We start from the raw sequence: 17194 nt of genomic DNA, 5'->3' as shown, positions 1-17194 counted from the left end.
AAGAACATCCATATCCTGGGACTTATGTCTTATCCATATTGGCTTGGCCTATGAACAGCTGGAATGTTTTGATACCCCAGCCATCCCTAGTGGCGTACTGGGAGTAGTGCCGGTGGCGGCGTAATCTATGGGAAGAATTCATGAAAACTTGGCTATCCTGGCGGAGGGTCGGGTCGTTGCCTAAACTTTGATGCTATAGTCCCCCTTGCCTCGTGCCGAGACGTACGACCTGAACTGTGACCTCGAGTGTCCGATGTAAGGAGGTGCGTCTCCCTCCGTGGCCGCCCTCTTGCGGGTCTCCAGGTCACACTCTGCCTCGGAGAGTTCGTTGTGGCTACCGGAGAAGGCGACAGGAGGGGAGATCTTCCTGGTAAAGCCGTACTTGCTGTCCTCAGAGCTCTTGGAGTCCACGGAAGACGACCCATGGCTCATCTTCTTTGGGAAACAGAGACTCGTTTCCTGTGTGGCATTAGAGGAGGAAGCAGTGGCTCCCCGGAGGCTGGCGGCGACCTTGCCTAAGCCCCGGCTGGTGAAGGCCCCACCAGCCCGCGACACTTTGCTCACGTCCAGCTTACGTGGGAACGACTTGCGCTCCACCACAGGAGACGGCTCGGTGGAGGTGCTCGACTCGGGAGCGTGGTAGATCAGGTCTGGTGATGTCGGAGTGAGAGTGTTAGTAAACTACCTGAGATTTGGGAAAGAGGAGGATGAGGAGAAAGAAGACGAGGGAGAATCAGGAAGATAACGAGAAATGTTAACAAGCTCCTAGAATACATACGGAAAGCGGAGGGAGGAGGAGCAGACAGGAGACGAAAGAGAATCAGGAGGATGAAGATAGTGTTAGTAAGCTCCCAAAATACGAGTATATAAGGAAAGAAAAGGAAAAGGAAGACAAAGGAGAGTGTCAGTAAGTTATCAGGGTAAGAGGAGAAAGAAGACGATTGAGAATCAGAAAGATGACGAGGATATAAGAGTGTTAACAAACTTCCATAGAAAGAGAAAAAGAAAGACAAAAGAGAGGAATGTTACTTTGCTATCTGATACTTAGGGAAATAGGAGGGAGAGGAGAAATTGAAGAGGAGGAGAAAGGAGACGAGGAACAACTAGGAAGATGAGGAGAGCAATGTTAGTAAGTTCCCAGGATACATAAGGCAGGAGAAGAAGGAAAACAGTGGAGATGAGAGGAGGAGCAGAGGAGATCCCCTCATCTGAACTACTGCTATCACCACAACTACTATTGTTACTACTTCTGCCATCACCATATCAAACTATGACAACTTAAACATTTCATTCCAAACCAAAGCGAACCCTTACATAGCAAATATATATATATATATATATATATATATATATATATATATATATATATATATATATATATATATATATATATATATATATATATATATATATATATATATATATATATATATATATGGTACATTACAAACAAAAAAAAATAGATAAAACAACACAAAATCTAATAGCAAAACTACTACCACATAACAATAACTACAACAACTACAACAACCTACCAAGGCCACAACACCTCCTTGTCACTCACTGTGATGCATGTTCCTGTTGGTCGACGCCTTGCACGCCCCTGGGCCGCGGGAGGAGGCGTGGCTGGGCTCGGGGCGTGACGGGGGAGCTTCTAGGGTGGCCAGGTGAGGGTCAAGGGGCAGGTGGAGGGCGTGGTGTGTCTCCAAGGTAGCGGAGTCCAGGTGGATTGAAGACTCGGTGCGGGAAGATGTAGCGTGTTCGGTGTCCGTGTCCGACTGAAGGGAATCGTACTCTTCACTCTCACTCCTCGGCCCCCCCGGCACGCCTCTCCCTTTCCCCCGCCCCCAGCCCTCCCCACGGATGCTGGTGGGTGCCGGGCGATCGGGCTGTGGGGCGGGGCGGGGTCACGAGCATGCCACACAACCGGAAAATGAGTCACAGGAAATATGTCAAACCAAAGGGAAAAAGTAGTCACATTGATAGTTTTTTTTTTCTTTGCTCTTTCTCTCTCTCTCCTTTTATGATTGATTTTGAATGTCTATTATTTTCCTGTGACTTTTTTCCCGTTTGCTTCCTAGTTGCGGTGCTGCTGTTGTTGGTACTTTCGCTTTTACTTAAGGTAACGAGATACGATGCTCCGATTATCTTAATGATTTGCGATAGTTATTGTTAATTCTTTTATTTGAAATGTTAACACTGATATATTTCTAAATCAATCTGACAACGAAAAATATAAATTATTATACGAATTTCTAAAGCCTATAATGATACATTTAAAAATTATGAACTTGACAACGAAAAATAAAAGTGATTTCAAATTTCTAAAGCTTACCATTTCTTCTTCTTCTTCTTCTCTCTCTCTCTCTCTCTCTCTCTCTCTCTCTCTCTCTCTCTCTCTCTCTCTCTCTCTCTCTCTCTCTCTCTCTCTCTTTCACACACACACACACACACACACACGGGACTCACCGAGGTGGGTGGTCGTGCCTCGGTCACGCCGTACCGAGCGTCTTGATACACAAAGGTTTGGAACTTGGCGGTGGCTGTGTCCTCGGGTGCTCCTCCACCACCTCCTCCCCCGCCACCCCCACGCCCTTCCCCAAGCTGGAAGGTGGCGTAAGGGTAGATGTCCTCGGAGTACTCTGAAAAACGCCGCAGTGACGTGAGAGAAGTGAAGAGAGTGACAAGTTGACTAATGAAAACAAGGAGACAATGGAATTGTCTTATCAAATTGTTGGTATTCTGATGTATTTAATGTATAGAGCTATGTGATATCATTCTTACTGCATCTTAGATTTAATCAATCAAACAAACTGTTACGTAAGGCTTAAGTGGTTGAAAGTTTAAGCAGATTTGGGGAGTTTGCGTGGTGGCTCAAGAATTTGTGTTTACTACCAGTGCAGTAAGTGTGAGTAAGGGTGAGTAGGATAGAGTTGACCTTCAGACCTGTCAGGCTGATGGTGGTATGAAGTTCGAAATTCAGTTGTTCATCCGGTTATAAATACTTGAACCTGATTTTTTTTTTTTTTTTCTACACCATTATGATCTCGATGCGGCCCCAGAAATTTCACTCAATGAATCATCGTTCTCTTCTTCTTCCCCCTCTTCCTTCTTAGATAAATATAAATAAAAAATAATAACAATCCACGTTCAACACAGGAACCGAAGTGACGGATTAACAGAACCAGTACATATTCATTATCAATGCCATTCATTCATAACCTGAAAAGAATAAATTGAATAGAGACCTGAACAAATATAACTGAATTTACATCCTTGAACTAACTCACAGTAAAAGACCTCCCGATTAATCCTTTCCCTGCGATATACAACAATTCACAGCACAAAAGGCACAATACTAAATATTTACAAGCGCTTACAAGAAAGAAAAAAAGAACAAATGAAAAGAATAGACTTTCCAATTTCTAGCCAGTGTCATGTCCAGCGGTGGTTGCAGAAGAAAAAAACAAAAACATCCTAGAATGATTTGTGATTAAGAAAATGTGAACATAAAAACAATGAAAGGTTAATTAGACCACAACCCAAAACGCACTTTTGTAACCACACAAAACGACTATTTCCAAAGCACACTGAGATGATTAGCCGGGTTCTCAAGAGTGTTTTTCATTTTAATCATTTAGAAATTTCCTTAATCACCAGCGCCGTAAAAAAAAAAATACCCTTAAAAACCTGTGGTTTCAACCTTTTTTTTTTTTTCTTTTTTTTTGTAGTAGTAGTAATAGTAGAGGTGCGGCGAAGTGTTTCACAATATGGTTCAGTCACACCAGGAACCTGACAGGTCTGTGGAGAGAGGGTTCATAAGACTGCAAGAAGAGGAGAGAGCCGGGGGTACCTGTCTCCTTCTCCCTGGTACCTGGTATCCGCTCTAGTGTGGCAGGTACGGGCTGGGGCTTCTTGACGGTGGCGTAGTAGGCGTCTCTCTGCTGCAAGAGATTGGTCTTGTTCTCCTCAGCCTCCTGGTCGTCCTGACTGCCTCTGCTGCCGCCCTGCCCAGCCGTCGACCCTGGAGGGATTACGTGTGTTAGATTCCCTTAGTAGGTGAGAAAGCTGATAGAGGCGAAGGGAAATGAGTAAGTGAGGGGAAGAAGGGAAGAGAAAGAGTGAGGAATGGTGGAAGTGGAGACAGTAACAAATAGAGGACTCGAAATAAATAATACATAAATTACGGATTTGGGCTCACAGTAACTAATAAAAAAGAGTGACACAGTAGGAAAGCGAGGCAAGTGGACTTAAAGAGAAATATAGCTCGAAATAAAGGAAAACGTACCAAGCGAGAAATAGGGAGGAACTGTGACATACAAGATTTTTAAAGCTGAAGCGCAGTTGGAGGGAGTCGAAAATATGTTAAGTAGCAAGGACTCTACATTCAATCTCATTACAGATCAGAACATGCATGGCTCACGTACCTTCAGCGCCTCACACACACAGAGACAGGTATGAGACGAAACAGAAAGGGGAAAAGAGAATCAAAGTGTTATGCGTTTTTTTTTTTATAGATTGAAGCCATCAATAGCTTTTTGGCGCTCACATACAGTGGTATCATGTGTATATATTAATAGCATGAAGGAGAAGAGGAGTAATATGCAATGTACAAAGTATTGACAACATGCACGCTCGCTTGTCATGCAAGCAAATATCAAAAGTTTTCATGCATTATTCAAAGTGTAGATGAGTCAGAAAACGCTACGGTAATGTTTTCAGCATATCCATGAGATAAATTATAAAGAAATCTGACGCCGAATATCAAACACAAACATTTCATTATAGCTACCATGCACTACCAAAAGAAGTAAAAGATAGAAAAAAAACGAACAGTATCCATTACAATTCCATTACTAACATTATAACATATCAAGAGAACGAGAAAAAATCACACAAGTTTTAGATGCAAATTAAAGTTAGTATATACTTCCATGTAACTTGACTTGTGTGTGTGTGTGTGTGTGTGTGTGTGTGTGTGTGTGTGTGTGTGTGTGTGTGTGTGTGTGTGTGTGTGTGTGTGTGTGTGTGTGTGTGTGTGTGTGTGTGTGTGTGTGTGTGTGTGTGTGTGTGTGTGTGTGTGTGTCGTTCAATGTGATTTTCGTAAGGTATTTTTTTCGGAACTTTTTGCTTAACATATGTTTTGTAATGTTTTCCAGCTTTTTGTTTTAGTATCTGATTTCACTGTTTTTCACTTTTAGTATTTACTTCGTGCATTATGTAACTTGTGGTCAATAAACTATCCATATATATCTATTTATCTATGTGTGTGTGTGTGTGTGTGTGTGTGTGTGTGTGACTACCACACTACATCGTAGTCCGCAGAGGAGCGCGAGTTGGAGAGGCGAGGGAAAGTAAACCTACGTCTCCTGAGGCAGAGCACGGCAGCAGCCACGGTGAGAGCAAGAGCCAGGGCGGAGGCGGCAGCGGAGGCTAGAAGGCGCGGGTCGGCGTGAAAGGGATTCGGGGGTGCCTCTTCCAGCCCTCCCGTACCACCAGGCCCGCCCCCTCCACCCGTGTTGGCGGTGACGGTTGTGGTTGTGGCGCCTGCAGCGTTGTGTGCCGTGAGCCGAAGCCCAAAGGTGGCGCCGCTGCTCACACTGCCCACCTCGTACACTTCCTGTGGCGCCAGACTACTCGCCACTGCAGGGAGGAGAAGGTGACTGCCTTAGACAGTAAAAATAATTTATGTTGCATTGAATACCTGAGAACTCCACTAACTTGCTACTGACAATATTTCATGCACTGTAGTCGAAGCTATATATATATATATATATACGAGTATATATATATATATATATATATATATATATATATATATATATATATATATATATATATATATATATATATATATATATATATATATATATATATATATATATATATATATATATATATATATATATATATATATATCCTAAATATATATATATATATATATATATATATATATATATATATATATATATATATATATTTTTTTTTTTTTTTAAGCAGGAGGGACACTGGCCAAGGGCAACAAAAATCCAGTAAAAAAAAAAAAAAAAAAGCCCGCAGAGATGCCAGTCCCAGAAAAGGGTCCAAAGCGGTCATCAAAAAAAATTGAAGGATAAGTGTCTTGAAACCTTCTTCTTGAAAAAATTCAAGTCATAGGAAGGTGAAAATGCAGAAACAGGCAGGTTCCAGAGTTCCAGAGTTTACCATAGAAAGGGATGAATGATTGAGAATACTAGTTAACTCTTGCATTAGAGAGATGGACAGAATAGGGGTGAGAAAAAGAATAAAGTCTTGTGCAGCGAGGCCGCGAAAGGAGGGGAGGAAAGCAGTTAGCAAGATCAGAAGAGATGTTAGCATGAAAATAGCGGTAGAAGGTAGCTAGAGATGCAACATTGCGGCGATGAGAGAGAGGTTGAAGACAGTCAGTCAGAGGAGAGGAGTTGATGAGACGAAAAGATTTTGATTCCACCCTGTCTAGAAGAGCGGTATGAGTGGAACCCCCACCCCCCAGACATGTGAAGCATACTTCATACATGGACGGATAAGGCCCTTGTACAGAGTTAGCAGTTGGGGCGTGAGAAATCTTCATAGAAGTTGTTTTAGCTAGAGATAAGATGTGAAGTTTCCAGTTCAGATTATAAGTAAAGGACATACCGAGGATGTTCACTGTAGAAGAACACCACAGTTAATATATTTAGGAGAAGAACAGTGACCGTCTACCACAGCAGCAATACAAAAGGAAACTTGAGATGAAGTTACAGAGAGAAGGATAAAAGCCGTAGGAGGGTAGTTTGGAAATCAAAGCTTTGTGCCAGACTCTATCAGAAGCTTTTGATATGTCCAAGGCAACAGCAAAAATTTCACCAATATCTCTAAAAGAGGATGACCAAGACTAAGTAGGGAAATCCAGATCACCAGTAAAGCGGTCTTGACGAAACCCATACTGGCGATCAGATAGAAAGCTGTGAAGTTATAGATGTTTAAGAATCTTACTGTTGAGGATAGATTAAAAAATAAATGAATAGGCTGGAAATTAATACAATAGGACGGTAATTTGAGGGATTAGAACGGTCACCCTTTTTCGGAACAGGCTGAATGTAAGAAAACTTCCAGCAAAAAGGAAAGGTAGATGTTGACAGACAGAGTTGAGTTTGACTAGGCAAGATGCAAGCACGGAGGCATAGTTTCGGAGAACAATAGGAGGGACACCATCAGGTCCATAAGTCTTCCAAGGGTTTTTGGCCAGTGAGGGCATGGAAAAACATCATTGCGAAGAATTCTAATACGTAGCATGAAGCAGTCAGAGGGTGGAAGAGAGGAAGAAACAAGCCCTAAATCGTCCAAGATAGAATTTTAGCGAAGGTTTAAGCGAAGAGTTCATCTTTAGAGATAGATGCGATAGCAGTGGTGCCATCTGGTTGAAATAAAGGAGGGAAAGAAGAAGAAGCAATGTTATTGGAGATATTTTTGGCTTGATGCCAAAAGTTACGAGGGGAGTTAGATCTTGAAAGATTCTGACACTTTCTATTAATGAAAGAGTTTTTGGCTAGTTGGAGAACAGACTTGGTATGGGTAAAAATATAAAATGCTTGAGATTCTGGTGATGGAAGGCTTAAGTACCTTTTGTGGACCATCTCTCTATCATGTATTGCACGAGAACAAGCAGTGTTAAACCAAGGTTTGGAAGGTTTAGGTCGAGAATAAGAACGATGAATGTACGCCTCCATGCCAGAGACTATCACCTCTGTTATGCGCTCGGCACACAGAGACGGATCTCTGACACGGAAGCAGTAGTTATTCCAAGGAAAATCAGCAAAATACCTCCTCGGATCCCCCCAACTAGCAGAAGCAAAACGCCAGACGTACCTCCGCTTAGTTCGATCCTGAGGAGGGATTGTAGCGATAGGACAAGGTACAGATATGAGATTATGATCGGAGGAGGTCAACGGAGAAGAGAGGGTGACAGCATAAGTAGAAGAATTAGAGGTTAGGAAAAGGTAAAAAATGTTGGGCGTATCTCCAAGATGGTCAGGAATACGAGTAGGTTGTTGCACCAATTGGAGAATCGTGGAGGATAGCAAAGTTGAAGGCTAGTTCACCAGGATGGTCAGTGAAGGGAGAGGAAAGCCAAAGCTGGTGGTGAACACTGAAGTTTCCAAAAATGGAGATCTCTATAAAAGGGAAGAGAGCCAGAATGTGCTCCACTTTAGAAGTTAAGTAGTCAAAGAATTTCTTATAGTCAGAGGAGTTAGGTGAGAGGTATACAGCACAGATAAATTTAGTTTGAGAGTGACTGTAGTCATAGCCAGATGGTGGAAAACTCAGAAGTTTCAAGAGCGTGGGCACGAAAGCAGGTTAAGTCATTGCGCATATAAATGCAACATCCAGCTTTGGATTGAAAATGAGGATAGAGAAAGTAGGAGGGAACAGAAAAGGGGCTACTGTCAGTTGCCCCTCACTGTGTTTCAGTGAGGAAAAGAAGGTAAGGTTTAGAAGAAGAGAGGTGGTGTTGTACAGATTGAAAATTAGATCTAAGACCGCGAATGTTGCAGAAGTTTATGAAGAAAGGTATCAAGACACTTAGGGTCATTATGAGAAGAGTAATCTGATCTGGGGTTACTCTTTTGATAACGACCCTATATATATATATATATATATATATATATATATATATATATATATATATATATATATATATATATATATATATATATATATATATATATATATATATATATATATATATATATATATATATATATATATATATATATATATATATATATATATATATATATATATATAATAGTAGTAGTAGTAGCTTAGTGTCATCTCGTTTTTTCTTACTGCAGAATTACACACACTTATCAATGGAAGAAAATAATAAATATATTATGGTTCATACGTTGAAAAGTTTCCGGATCTTATTACAACTACTTTTAATTGGAACCAGTGATAGATATGAGATTTTAAAAAAGTGTTTTCATGATCCAATCGATAGTTTAACAAGAACTCTGCATCATGAACGAAAAAAAAAAAATCATGCAAACAGTACTAATAATTTCTGTGGACTTTGAAAATAGTCCTCATGAAAATCCAAAGCATTTTAAGGTGTATTTTCATTATTCAACTGATAGTCATACCACTATTTTAGACAGGGTGGAATCAAAAAAGCTTTTCGTCTTATCATTTCCTCTGCTCTAACTGACTGTCTTCAGCCTCTTTCTCATTGCTTCAGAGTTGCATCTCTTGCTATCTTCTGCCACTGCCTTCACGCTAAAAGCTCTTCTGATCTTGCTAACTGCATGCCTCTTCTCTCCCGCAGCCTTACTGCACAAGGCTTTATTCTTTCTTTCATCCCTATTCTGTCCACCTCTCTAATGCAAGAGTCAACTAATATTCTCAATCATTTATCCCTTTCTTTCTGGTAAACTCTGGAACTCCCTGCTGCTTCTGTATTTCCTCCTCCTTATGAACTAAACTCTTTCAAAAGGAAGGTTTCAAGACACTGATCCTCTGTTTTTATATCATTGTATCTGACATATATATATATATGGCATTTACGTTGGTCTTTTTTTATTATTTTTTTTTGTTTTCCTTTGCCAGTGGCCCTCTTGCATTATATATATATATATATATATATATATATATATATATATATATATATATATATATATATATATATATATATATATATATATATATATATATATATATATATATATATATATAATAATGGGGATTACAAGGACCTTGTAGACTCTTGCACCCTGTACAGAGATGGTCTCAACACCAGGTTCCACCCCTCTCACAGGTACCTTTATCTTCACTAGCTCCGCTGAGCTACCTCCTACGTAGCTCAGTGCAGTTCTTAAATAGGCACTTATAGGGGCTTTCTGGCCTCCTGTAGTGAGTTACACAACTAAGGTCATCAGCCTGTTTCACCTTCTACAGGCAAGGATGCACCACAACTGCCAAATCACTCCAAAAACTGGGAAATAATTGGTAGCCACGTTCTGAGAAAGGGACAATTATGACAAAGGGCACACACTTAAAAAGTCGAGGTGTAATACCTCGGTAGGCAAACCGCCCTTGATAACAGACTACCCACTGCCCAACAAAGTATTATATATATCCTCTTGCAGATTAGTGTCGTTTACAGCCTCCTGGACAGCAGGGCTCGAAAAGGCCTGAGGAGGGAGGAAAGTTTCACTATACACCAACATACCTATAATCCTCTGTGTCCAGATCCTTTAAAAGAGCCTTGGATTACAGTAACATTTAATGGCACAACAAATACACAAATAACCTCCCCACACAAGCAGAAAAGGGTCTACTGACCGCTCACATATATGACAAATACTCGGCCAGTACTGTACAGCTGAGGAGTCCCTGTGGGAGGTATCTCTTTACTTACGAGGCATGGCAATCACAGGCAGGCTATGGGAGACACTTATCTCTCACCTAACATCAGCAGGAGCTATACTAGGCAAATAATATCAGGAATCTAATCGCCCTCTAAAAGGTAAAGCACGCTAATTCTCCAAGCCTCGCCCTGCCTCAATACACACGTCCTCACCTCCCAGCAACCAGACAACGAATAAGAGACGCCACTCCATCCACGGGACTCTCACAGGGTGGGCTAAGTCAAATGACAAGAAATAAAAAAAAGGGGGTACAGGAGAAGGAGTGGGATGGTGACACACACACACACACACACACACACACACACACACACACACCACAGACTTACAATAACTTCGCTCTACAAAGTGACTACTTTTTAAAATATCACTACAAAGAAGAGCTGGATGGGAACTGATTACGTTATCATCGAGTGACTCTCCTATTATAAAATATGTGGGGTTCAACATGAGAGAACAAAGGGAAAATGCTGAAATTAAGCAGGGCAGGAGACTGAATGGGGTGTATTAAACTTTTAACATAACTGAGAGAGAGGGGGCAAATATTCATCGCACAGCAGGCATCCCCACTTCCGCTCTCACCCTCCCTCTCTCTCCTGCATCTTTCTTCTCATCATCTTTCTTCCTCCCACTTCTCTTCTACTCTTTACTTCCTCTTCATCTGTCTATTTCGCTGCACGCAACAATATATATATATATATATATATATATATATATATATATATATATATATATATATATATATATATATATATATATATATATATATATATATATATATATATATATATATATATATACATACACATATACAGATATATATATATATATATATATATATATATATATATATATATATATATATATATATATATATATATATATATATATATATATATATATATATATATATATATATATATATATATATATATATATATATATATATATATATATATATATATATATATATATATATATATATATATATATATATATATATATATATATATATATATATATATATATATATATATATATATATATATATATATATATATATATATATATATATATATATACATACATATATAGTATATATATATATATATATATATATATATATATATATATATATATATATATATATATATATATATATATATATATATAACAATCCTGCATCATGAACAAAAAAAAAAAACTCATGCGAATCGAACTAATCCTTTCTGTAGCATTTTAAAATGGTCCTCATGAAAAGCCAATGTCTTTAAGAGTATAAGCTTAATTAGATGCTAAGGAAGACAGTATTTCAGATCACGAGGGAAGAGGTCGCAAGCTACACTCCAGGTCACAGGGAGGTCACAAGGAGACTCACAAGTGGTCCAGGTTGGGTCACGGGACCTCTTGAGCTCCAGGGTGAAGTGTGTGATGGGACAGCCACCGTCCGCCCACCTTCCCCAGCCACACCCACAGGCCACTGCTGTTCCCGGAAGCCACCTGACGGGAGGGCGGCGCCACAGGGGGTGAGCCGGAGGTGTGGGCGGTGAGTGGGCGTGAGGGCGGCGATACCCCGACGTGTGTCCTGGCCGTGATGTAAACCTGAAGGAGGGAGGGACGTGAGAGAGAGAGAGAGAGAGAGAGAGAGAGAGAGAGAGAGAGAGAGAGAGAGAGAGAGAGAGAGAGAGAGAGAGAGAGAGAGAGAGAGAGAGAGAGAGAGAGAGAGAGAGAGAGAGAGAGAGAGAGAGAGAGGAGAGAGAGAGAAGAGCAGATTATCCAAAAACACATACAAGAAAACAAAACTCCACCACCAAAAATTTTTAAAAAACCACAAAAGAACTAAAGAAAGCACCCAGAAATAAAATACTGACCAAAATGAAATAGAGAGAGAGAGAGAGAGAGAGAGGAGAGAGAGAGAGAGGAGAGAGAGAGAGAGAGAGAGAGAGAGAGAGAGAGAGAGAGAGAGAGTGGAAGGAGCAGCGTCACATGATCTAAGTTACACCACAATCAAACACCACCACTTCACCTGGTACTCGGCACCGCACTGCAAATCCCCGATGACGTAACGGGAGTGGGCGCGACCAAGCTCCCGCGTATGCCAGGAGCCCCCGCCAGTCGCCGCCCGCCACCACACCGCCCACGATCGCACCGCCGCCCCGCCCGTATCTCCTGCTGCCCCACGTCACCGTCAGGGAGGAGGAGGTGGCGTCCGAAATGTGGGCGGACGGGGCGCTTGGTGGAACTGCAAGGGCACGACATCGAAATATGAATAAATGAGGAGGAGGAGGAGGAGGAGGATGACGAAGAGGAATATAAATATAAATAAGAAAAAAAAAATAAGACAATATTACAAGGAGAGAGGAGAAAAAAGACCAAGTAAAGAAAGATGAAAATCACAACAAAAATAAGAATATGAAAAACATCGGATAAAGAAAGAAAAAAAGAAAAGTAGAGGAGAAAGATACCTTAGATCTCTCTCTCTCTCTCTCTCTCTCTCTCTCTCTCTCTCTCTCTCTCTCTCTCTCTCTCTCTCTCTCTCTCTCTCTCTCGTACCTTGCACATGAAGAGTGTACGTAGACGAGGTGTGCACATAAGGGTGTTTCCGCACGCTGTTGATGGAGCACGTGAAGTTGCCCCGGTCAATTCGCTCCACCCCGCGAATCACGAGCGAACCGTCGGCGTCCTGAGAAAACCTAAAACCGAGGGAAGGAACAACTTAAAGTGAGGCAGTCAATGGGAGATGAGATTTTACGAGTAGAATAGATGTCACGAAAAATAATAAAGAAAATAGTAAAGAATAAAAAAAGGCAGATCGAAAAGGAAAAGAAACGAATGAAAGAGAAAAAAAACACTGGAATTAAATGATGAATTAGATGGATAGACAGATAGATACATAGATGGATGAAGATAGAGAGATACCACTCTTAGGAAGAAAAAATAAATAAATAAAACAAACACAGAACAAAAACTTACCGGACCTAACGATACTATATATAATAATAAACTACAAACTACTCAACCTCATCTCAAGGAACAAGACAGGATAGCAAAGGCGAAGGCTTCTCACCACCCCACCTCGTACTAGGCTCAATTCTCCGTCCATCCTTCGTCCATGTGAGAGGAGGACGAGGCTCTCCGACCGTTAGGCACACCAACCTCACATCATCTCCCCTTGTCACCACCACGCGGTCCCCCAGCGTGGCCACACCGGCGGGGACTGCGCGGGAGAATGGAAATGAGGGGACTGAGTGAGTCATGAGTGAATGGCATGACACACACACACACACACACACACACAGAGAGAGAGAGAGAGAGAGAGAGAGAGAGAGAGAGAGAGAATAAAAAGATGACTAGTTGTGTAGTGGTGTGTGTGTGTGTGTGTGTCATCCACCTACGATCTCCCATGCGAAAAGAGTTCAGCGCTCGTACTGACCAATCCTTGGGTAGGACTGAGACCACTCACACACCCTACGCCGGAACATCGAGGCCACAACCCCTCAGGTTACATCTCGTACGAACCTGCGGCCAGATGAACAGTGGCTACACATCAAGAATCGTCCATTTACCTCGCCGCGCCCGAGACTCGAACCCCGGCCCTGCCGGTTGGGAGCCGAGCGTGTTAACCACTACACTATGCGGTGTGTGTGTGTGTGTGCGTGTGTGTGTGTATGTGTGTGTGTGTGTGTGTGTGTGTGTGTTTGTGTGTAATATTTTGTTATTGTGTCGGGGTATGTTATGACTGATTACCTGGCGGCTGAGTTAATGAGTCTCTCTCTCTCTCTCTCTCTCTCTCTCTCTCTCTCTCTCTCTCTCTCTCTCTCTCTCTCTCTCTCTCTCTCTCTCTCTCTCAACCTCTAATAATCTGAGATAAAATAATAATTAAAATTTACCTTAACTTCTCTTCGTAATTTCTCATCACGTTCCTTAACCACCATCTCCTTCCTTCCTCCTCCTTTCTCTACCTATCCCTCCTCCCTCTACTTCCTCCTCCTTCTCCCTCTACCCCTTCCCCTTCCTCCATCCTCTAACATACTTAATGGCTCTCACTTAAAAATAAAAAGTAATTTCCAGCTAGTAGCGGGTGGCTTGACATAATAATTGGTGTGTTTAAGTCACCCAAAATATATACCCCTGATTTCCCTCGGGGCGGCAGCCGGAGGGTTGGCAATCCTGACGCGTCGGGAATGAGAGAGAATAATAATGTTGGCAGAAGTGATTATAGAGCGTGTTGAGGTGTGTATTTATAAATGATGGATTTTTTTATTATTTTGTCCGTCTCTCTTTCTTTCTTTCTTTTTTTTTTTAAGAAAAATTTTCGCCTCACGTCAAGTTATTAACATCGAGGACCTGGGGTTATGTGGCGATAGCTTATGGTTCTTATTTCCCCATTTTTTTTTTTTTTTTTTACTGTTTTATGAATGTGTATTTATCTCACTTATATTCTTCGGAGGTGTATAATGAAGTTCATCTGGGATTCATCTATGCACATCTCTCTCTCTCTCTCTCTCTCTCTCTCTCTCTCTCTCTCTCTCTCTCTCTCTCTCTCTCTCTCTCTCTCTCTCTCTTTCTGATGGCTATTTGTCAGGGGTAACGTGGTGAAAACATGTTCCCCTTGTACTGAAAGCAGCGTTGTTTGTATTCGTGGCTCGTAAATTGCTTTATTATCACGTGGGAGTATGCAAATGATGGGCGCGAGTGACAACATCAACATTGTTACCACCCACACCTCACCGCTCCGCAGTACTAACAGAAAGGAACACTAACGGAGAACAAATAAGCAGCATGCGCAAAGTAATACAAAAGATTAATGAAGAAAAATTAGTAACGCTTATGTTAACCCTCATGAGATTGTTATAAGCTATACGATATAAAGCAATGTAAGGGATGTTGGATAAAGCAAAGGATCCCATATGATAGCGGGACCATGATCACTTAAATTGGAGACTGGATACATTTATAGCCGAGATCGTCTTCTGCTAATCGGTAGCGTCCCAGAAATACGCATACACATAACAAGATTCCATTGGTGGAGGAGGCAGTAGACACCTGCCGAAAACGATAATTACTCCCAGTGAGGTTTAAAGCACTGTTCAGGAGGTGCTGTGAAATTATCATTAAACCCAGCTGTGACCTCATTGAACGTTTCCCTTCGTGTCTCACAACACAAGGGGGCAGTCGCAGCTTGAACTCTAAAGACAATTCTCTTTCTCCACACAAAACTACAAGCACCTAATAACACACACACCCTACACTCAAAAATTTCAAAATTATCATGGCGACTCCTACACCAGCCTCGGAGTCTCCATCTGGAGAGGTGACCAAAAATGTCCCCAGGTCGGACTGCCTTTCTGTCGACGGCTCCAAGTGTCTTGACACCCCTCTCAACCTTTTATTCATTAACTTCTGCAACATTCGCGGTCTAAGATCTAATTTTCAATCTGTAGAACACCACCTCTCCTCTTCTAAACCTCATCTTCTTTTCCTCACTGAAACTCAGGTGTCTGAGGCAACTGACAGTAGCCCCTTTTCTGTTCCGTCCTACTTTCTCTATCCTCATTTTCGATCCAAAGCTGGATGTTGCGTTTATGTGCGCAATGACTTAACCTGCTCTCGTGCCCACGCTCTTGAATCTTCCGAGTTTTCCACCATCTGGCTACGACTACAGACTCACTCTCAAACTAAATTTATTTGTGCTGTATACCTATCACCTAACTCCTCTGACTATAAGAAATTCTTTGGCTACTTAACTTCGAAAGTGGAGCACATTCTGACCCTCTTCCCTTTTCCAGAGATCTTTATTCTTGGAGACTTCAATGTTCACCACCTGCTTTGGCTTTCCTCTCCTTTCACTGACCATCCTGGTGAACTAGCCTTCAACTTTGCTATCCTCCACGACCTAGAGCAATTGGTGCAACACCCTACTCGTATTCCTGACCATCTTGGAGATACGCCCAACATTCTTGATCTTTTCCTGACCTCTAATCCTTCTACTTATGCTGTCACCCTTTCTTCTCCTTTGGGCTCCTTCGATCACAATCTTATATCTGTATCTTGTCCTATCGCTCCAATCCCTCCTCAGGATCCCCCTAAGCAAAAATGCCTCTGGAGTTTTGCCTCTGCTAGTTGGGGGGACCTGAAGAGGTATTCTGCTAATTTTCCTTGGAATGACTACTTCTTCCGTGTCAGAGACCCGTCTTTGTGTACTGAGCGCATAACAGAGGTGATAGTGTCTGGCATGGAGGCGTACATTCCTCACTCTTTCTCGACCTAAACCTTCCAAACCTTGGTTTAACACAGCTTGTTCTCGTGCAATACATGATAGAGAGGTGGCCCACAAAAGGTACTTAAGCCTTCCATCACCAGAATCTCATGCACTTTATATTTCTGCCCGGAACCATGCCAAGTATGTTCTCCAACTAGCCAAAAACTCCTTCATTAACTGAAAGTGTCAAAACCTTTCAAGATCTAACTCCCCTCGTGACTTCTGGCATCTAGCCAAAAAATATCTCCAATAACTTTGCTTCTTCTTCTTTCCCTCCCTTATTTCAAACAGATGGCACCACTGCCATCACATCTATTTCTAAAGCTGAACTCTTTGCTCAGACTTTTGCTAAAAACTATACCTTGAACGATTCTGGGCTTGTTCCTCCCTCTCTTCCACCCTCTGACTACTTCATGCTACCTATTAAAATTCTTCGCATTGATGTTTTCCATGCCCTTGCTGGCCTAAACCCTCGGAAGACTTGATGGGGTCCCTCCTATTGTTCTCC

The 17194-nt window shown here is 41.5% G+C and overlaps 1 protein-coding gene across 1 annotated transcript in view; it reads right to left on the bottom strand.

Annotated features, from left to right (window-relative positions):
* Positions 1-13906, bottom strand: part of LOC135089384 (cell adhesion molecule Dscam2-like) — a 14554-nt gene extending 648 nt beyond the window's left edge. Inside the window, exons 1-10 of the mRNA XM_063984948.1 lie at positions 13858-13906; positions 13500-13641; positions 12998-13117; positions 12451-12666; positions 11803-12026; positions 5365-5643; positions 3854-4024; positions 2470-2642; positions 1565-1889; positions 1-650 (exon numbers count right to left, since the gene is read on the bottom strand). The exon at positions 1-650 is cut by the window's left edge and continues 648 nt beyond it. Of these exons, the coding sequence (XP_063841018.1) occupies positions 181-650; positions 1565-1889; positions 2470-2642; positions 3854-4024; positions 5365-5643; positions 11803-12026; positions 12451-12666; positions 12998-13117; positions 13500-13641; positions 13858-13906 (2169 nt within the window). The 3' untranslated portion in view covers positions 1-180. The remainder of the gene's footprint in view (positions 651-1564; positions 1890-2469; positions 2643-3853; positions 4025-5364; positions 5644-11802; positions 12027-12450; positions 12667-12997; positions 13118-13499; positions 13642-13857) is intronic.
* Positions 13907-17194: the final 3288 nt, after the last annotated feature.

Source organism: Scylla paramamosain, chromosome 32 (genome assembly GCF_035594125.1).
Source record: "Scylla paramamosain isolate STU-SP2022 chromosome 32, ASM3559412v1, whole genome shotgun sequence".
Lineage (NCBI taxonomy): Eukaryota > Metazoa > Arthropoda > Malacostraca > Decapoda > Portunidae > Scylla > Scylla paramamosain.
This window is presented reverse-complemented; position numbering and strand designations above follow the sequence as displayed.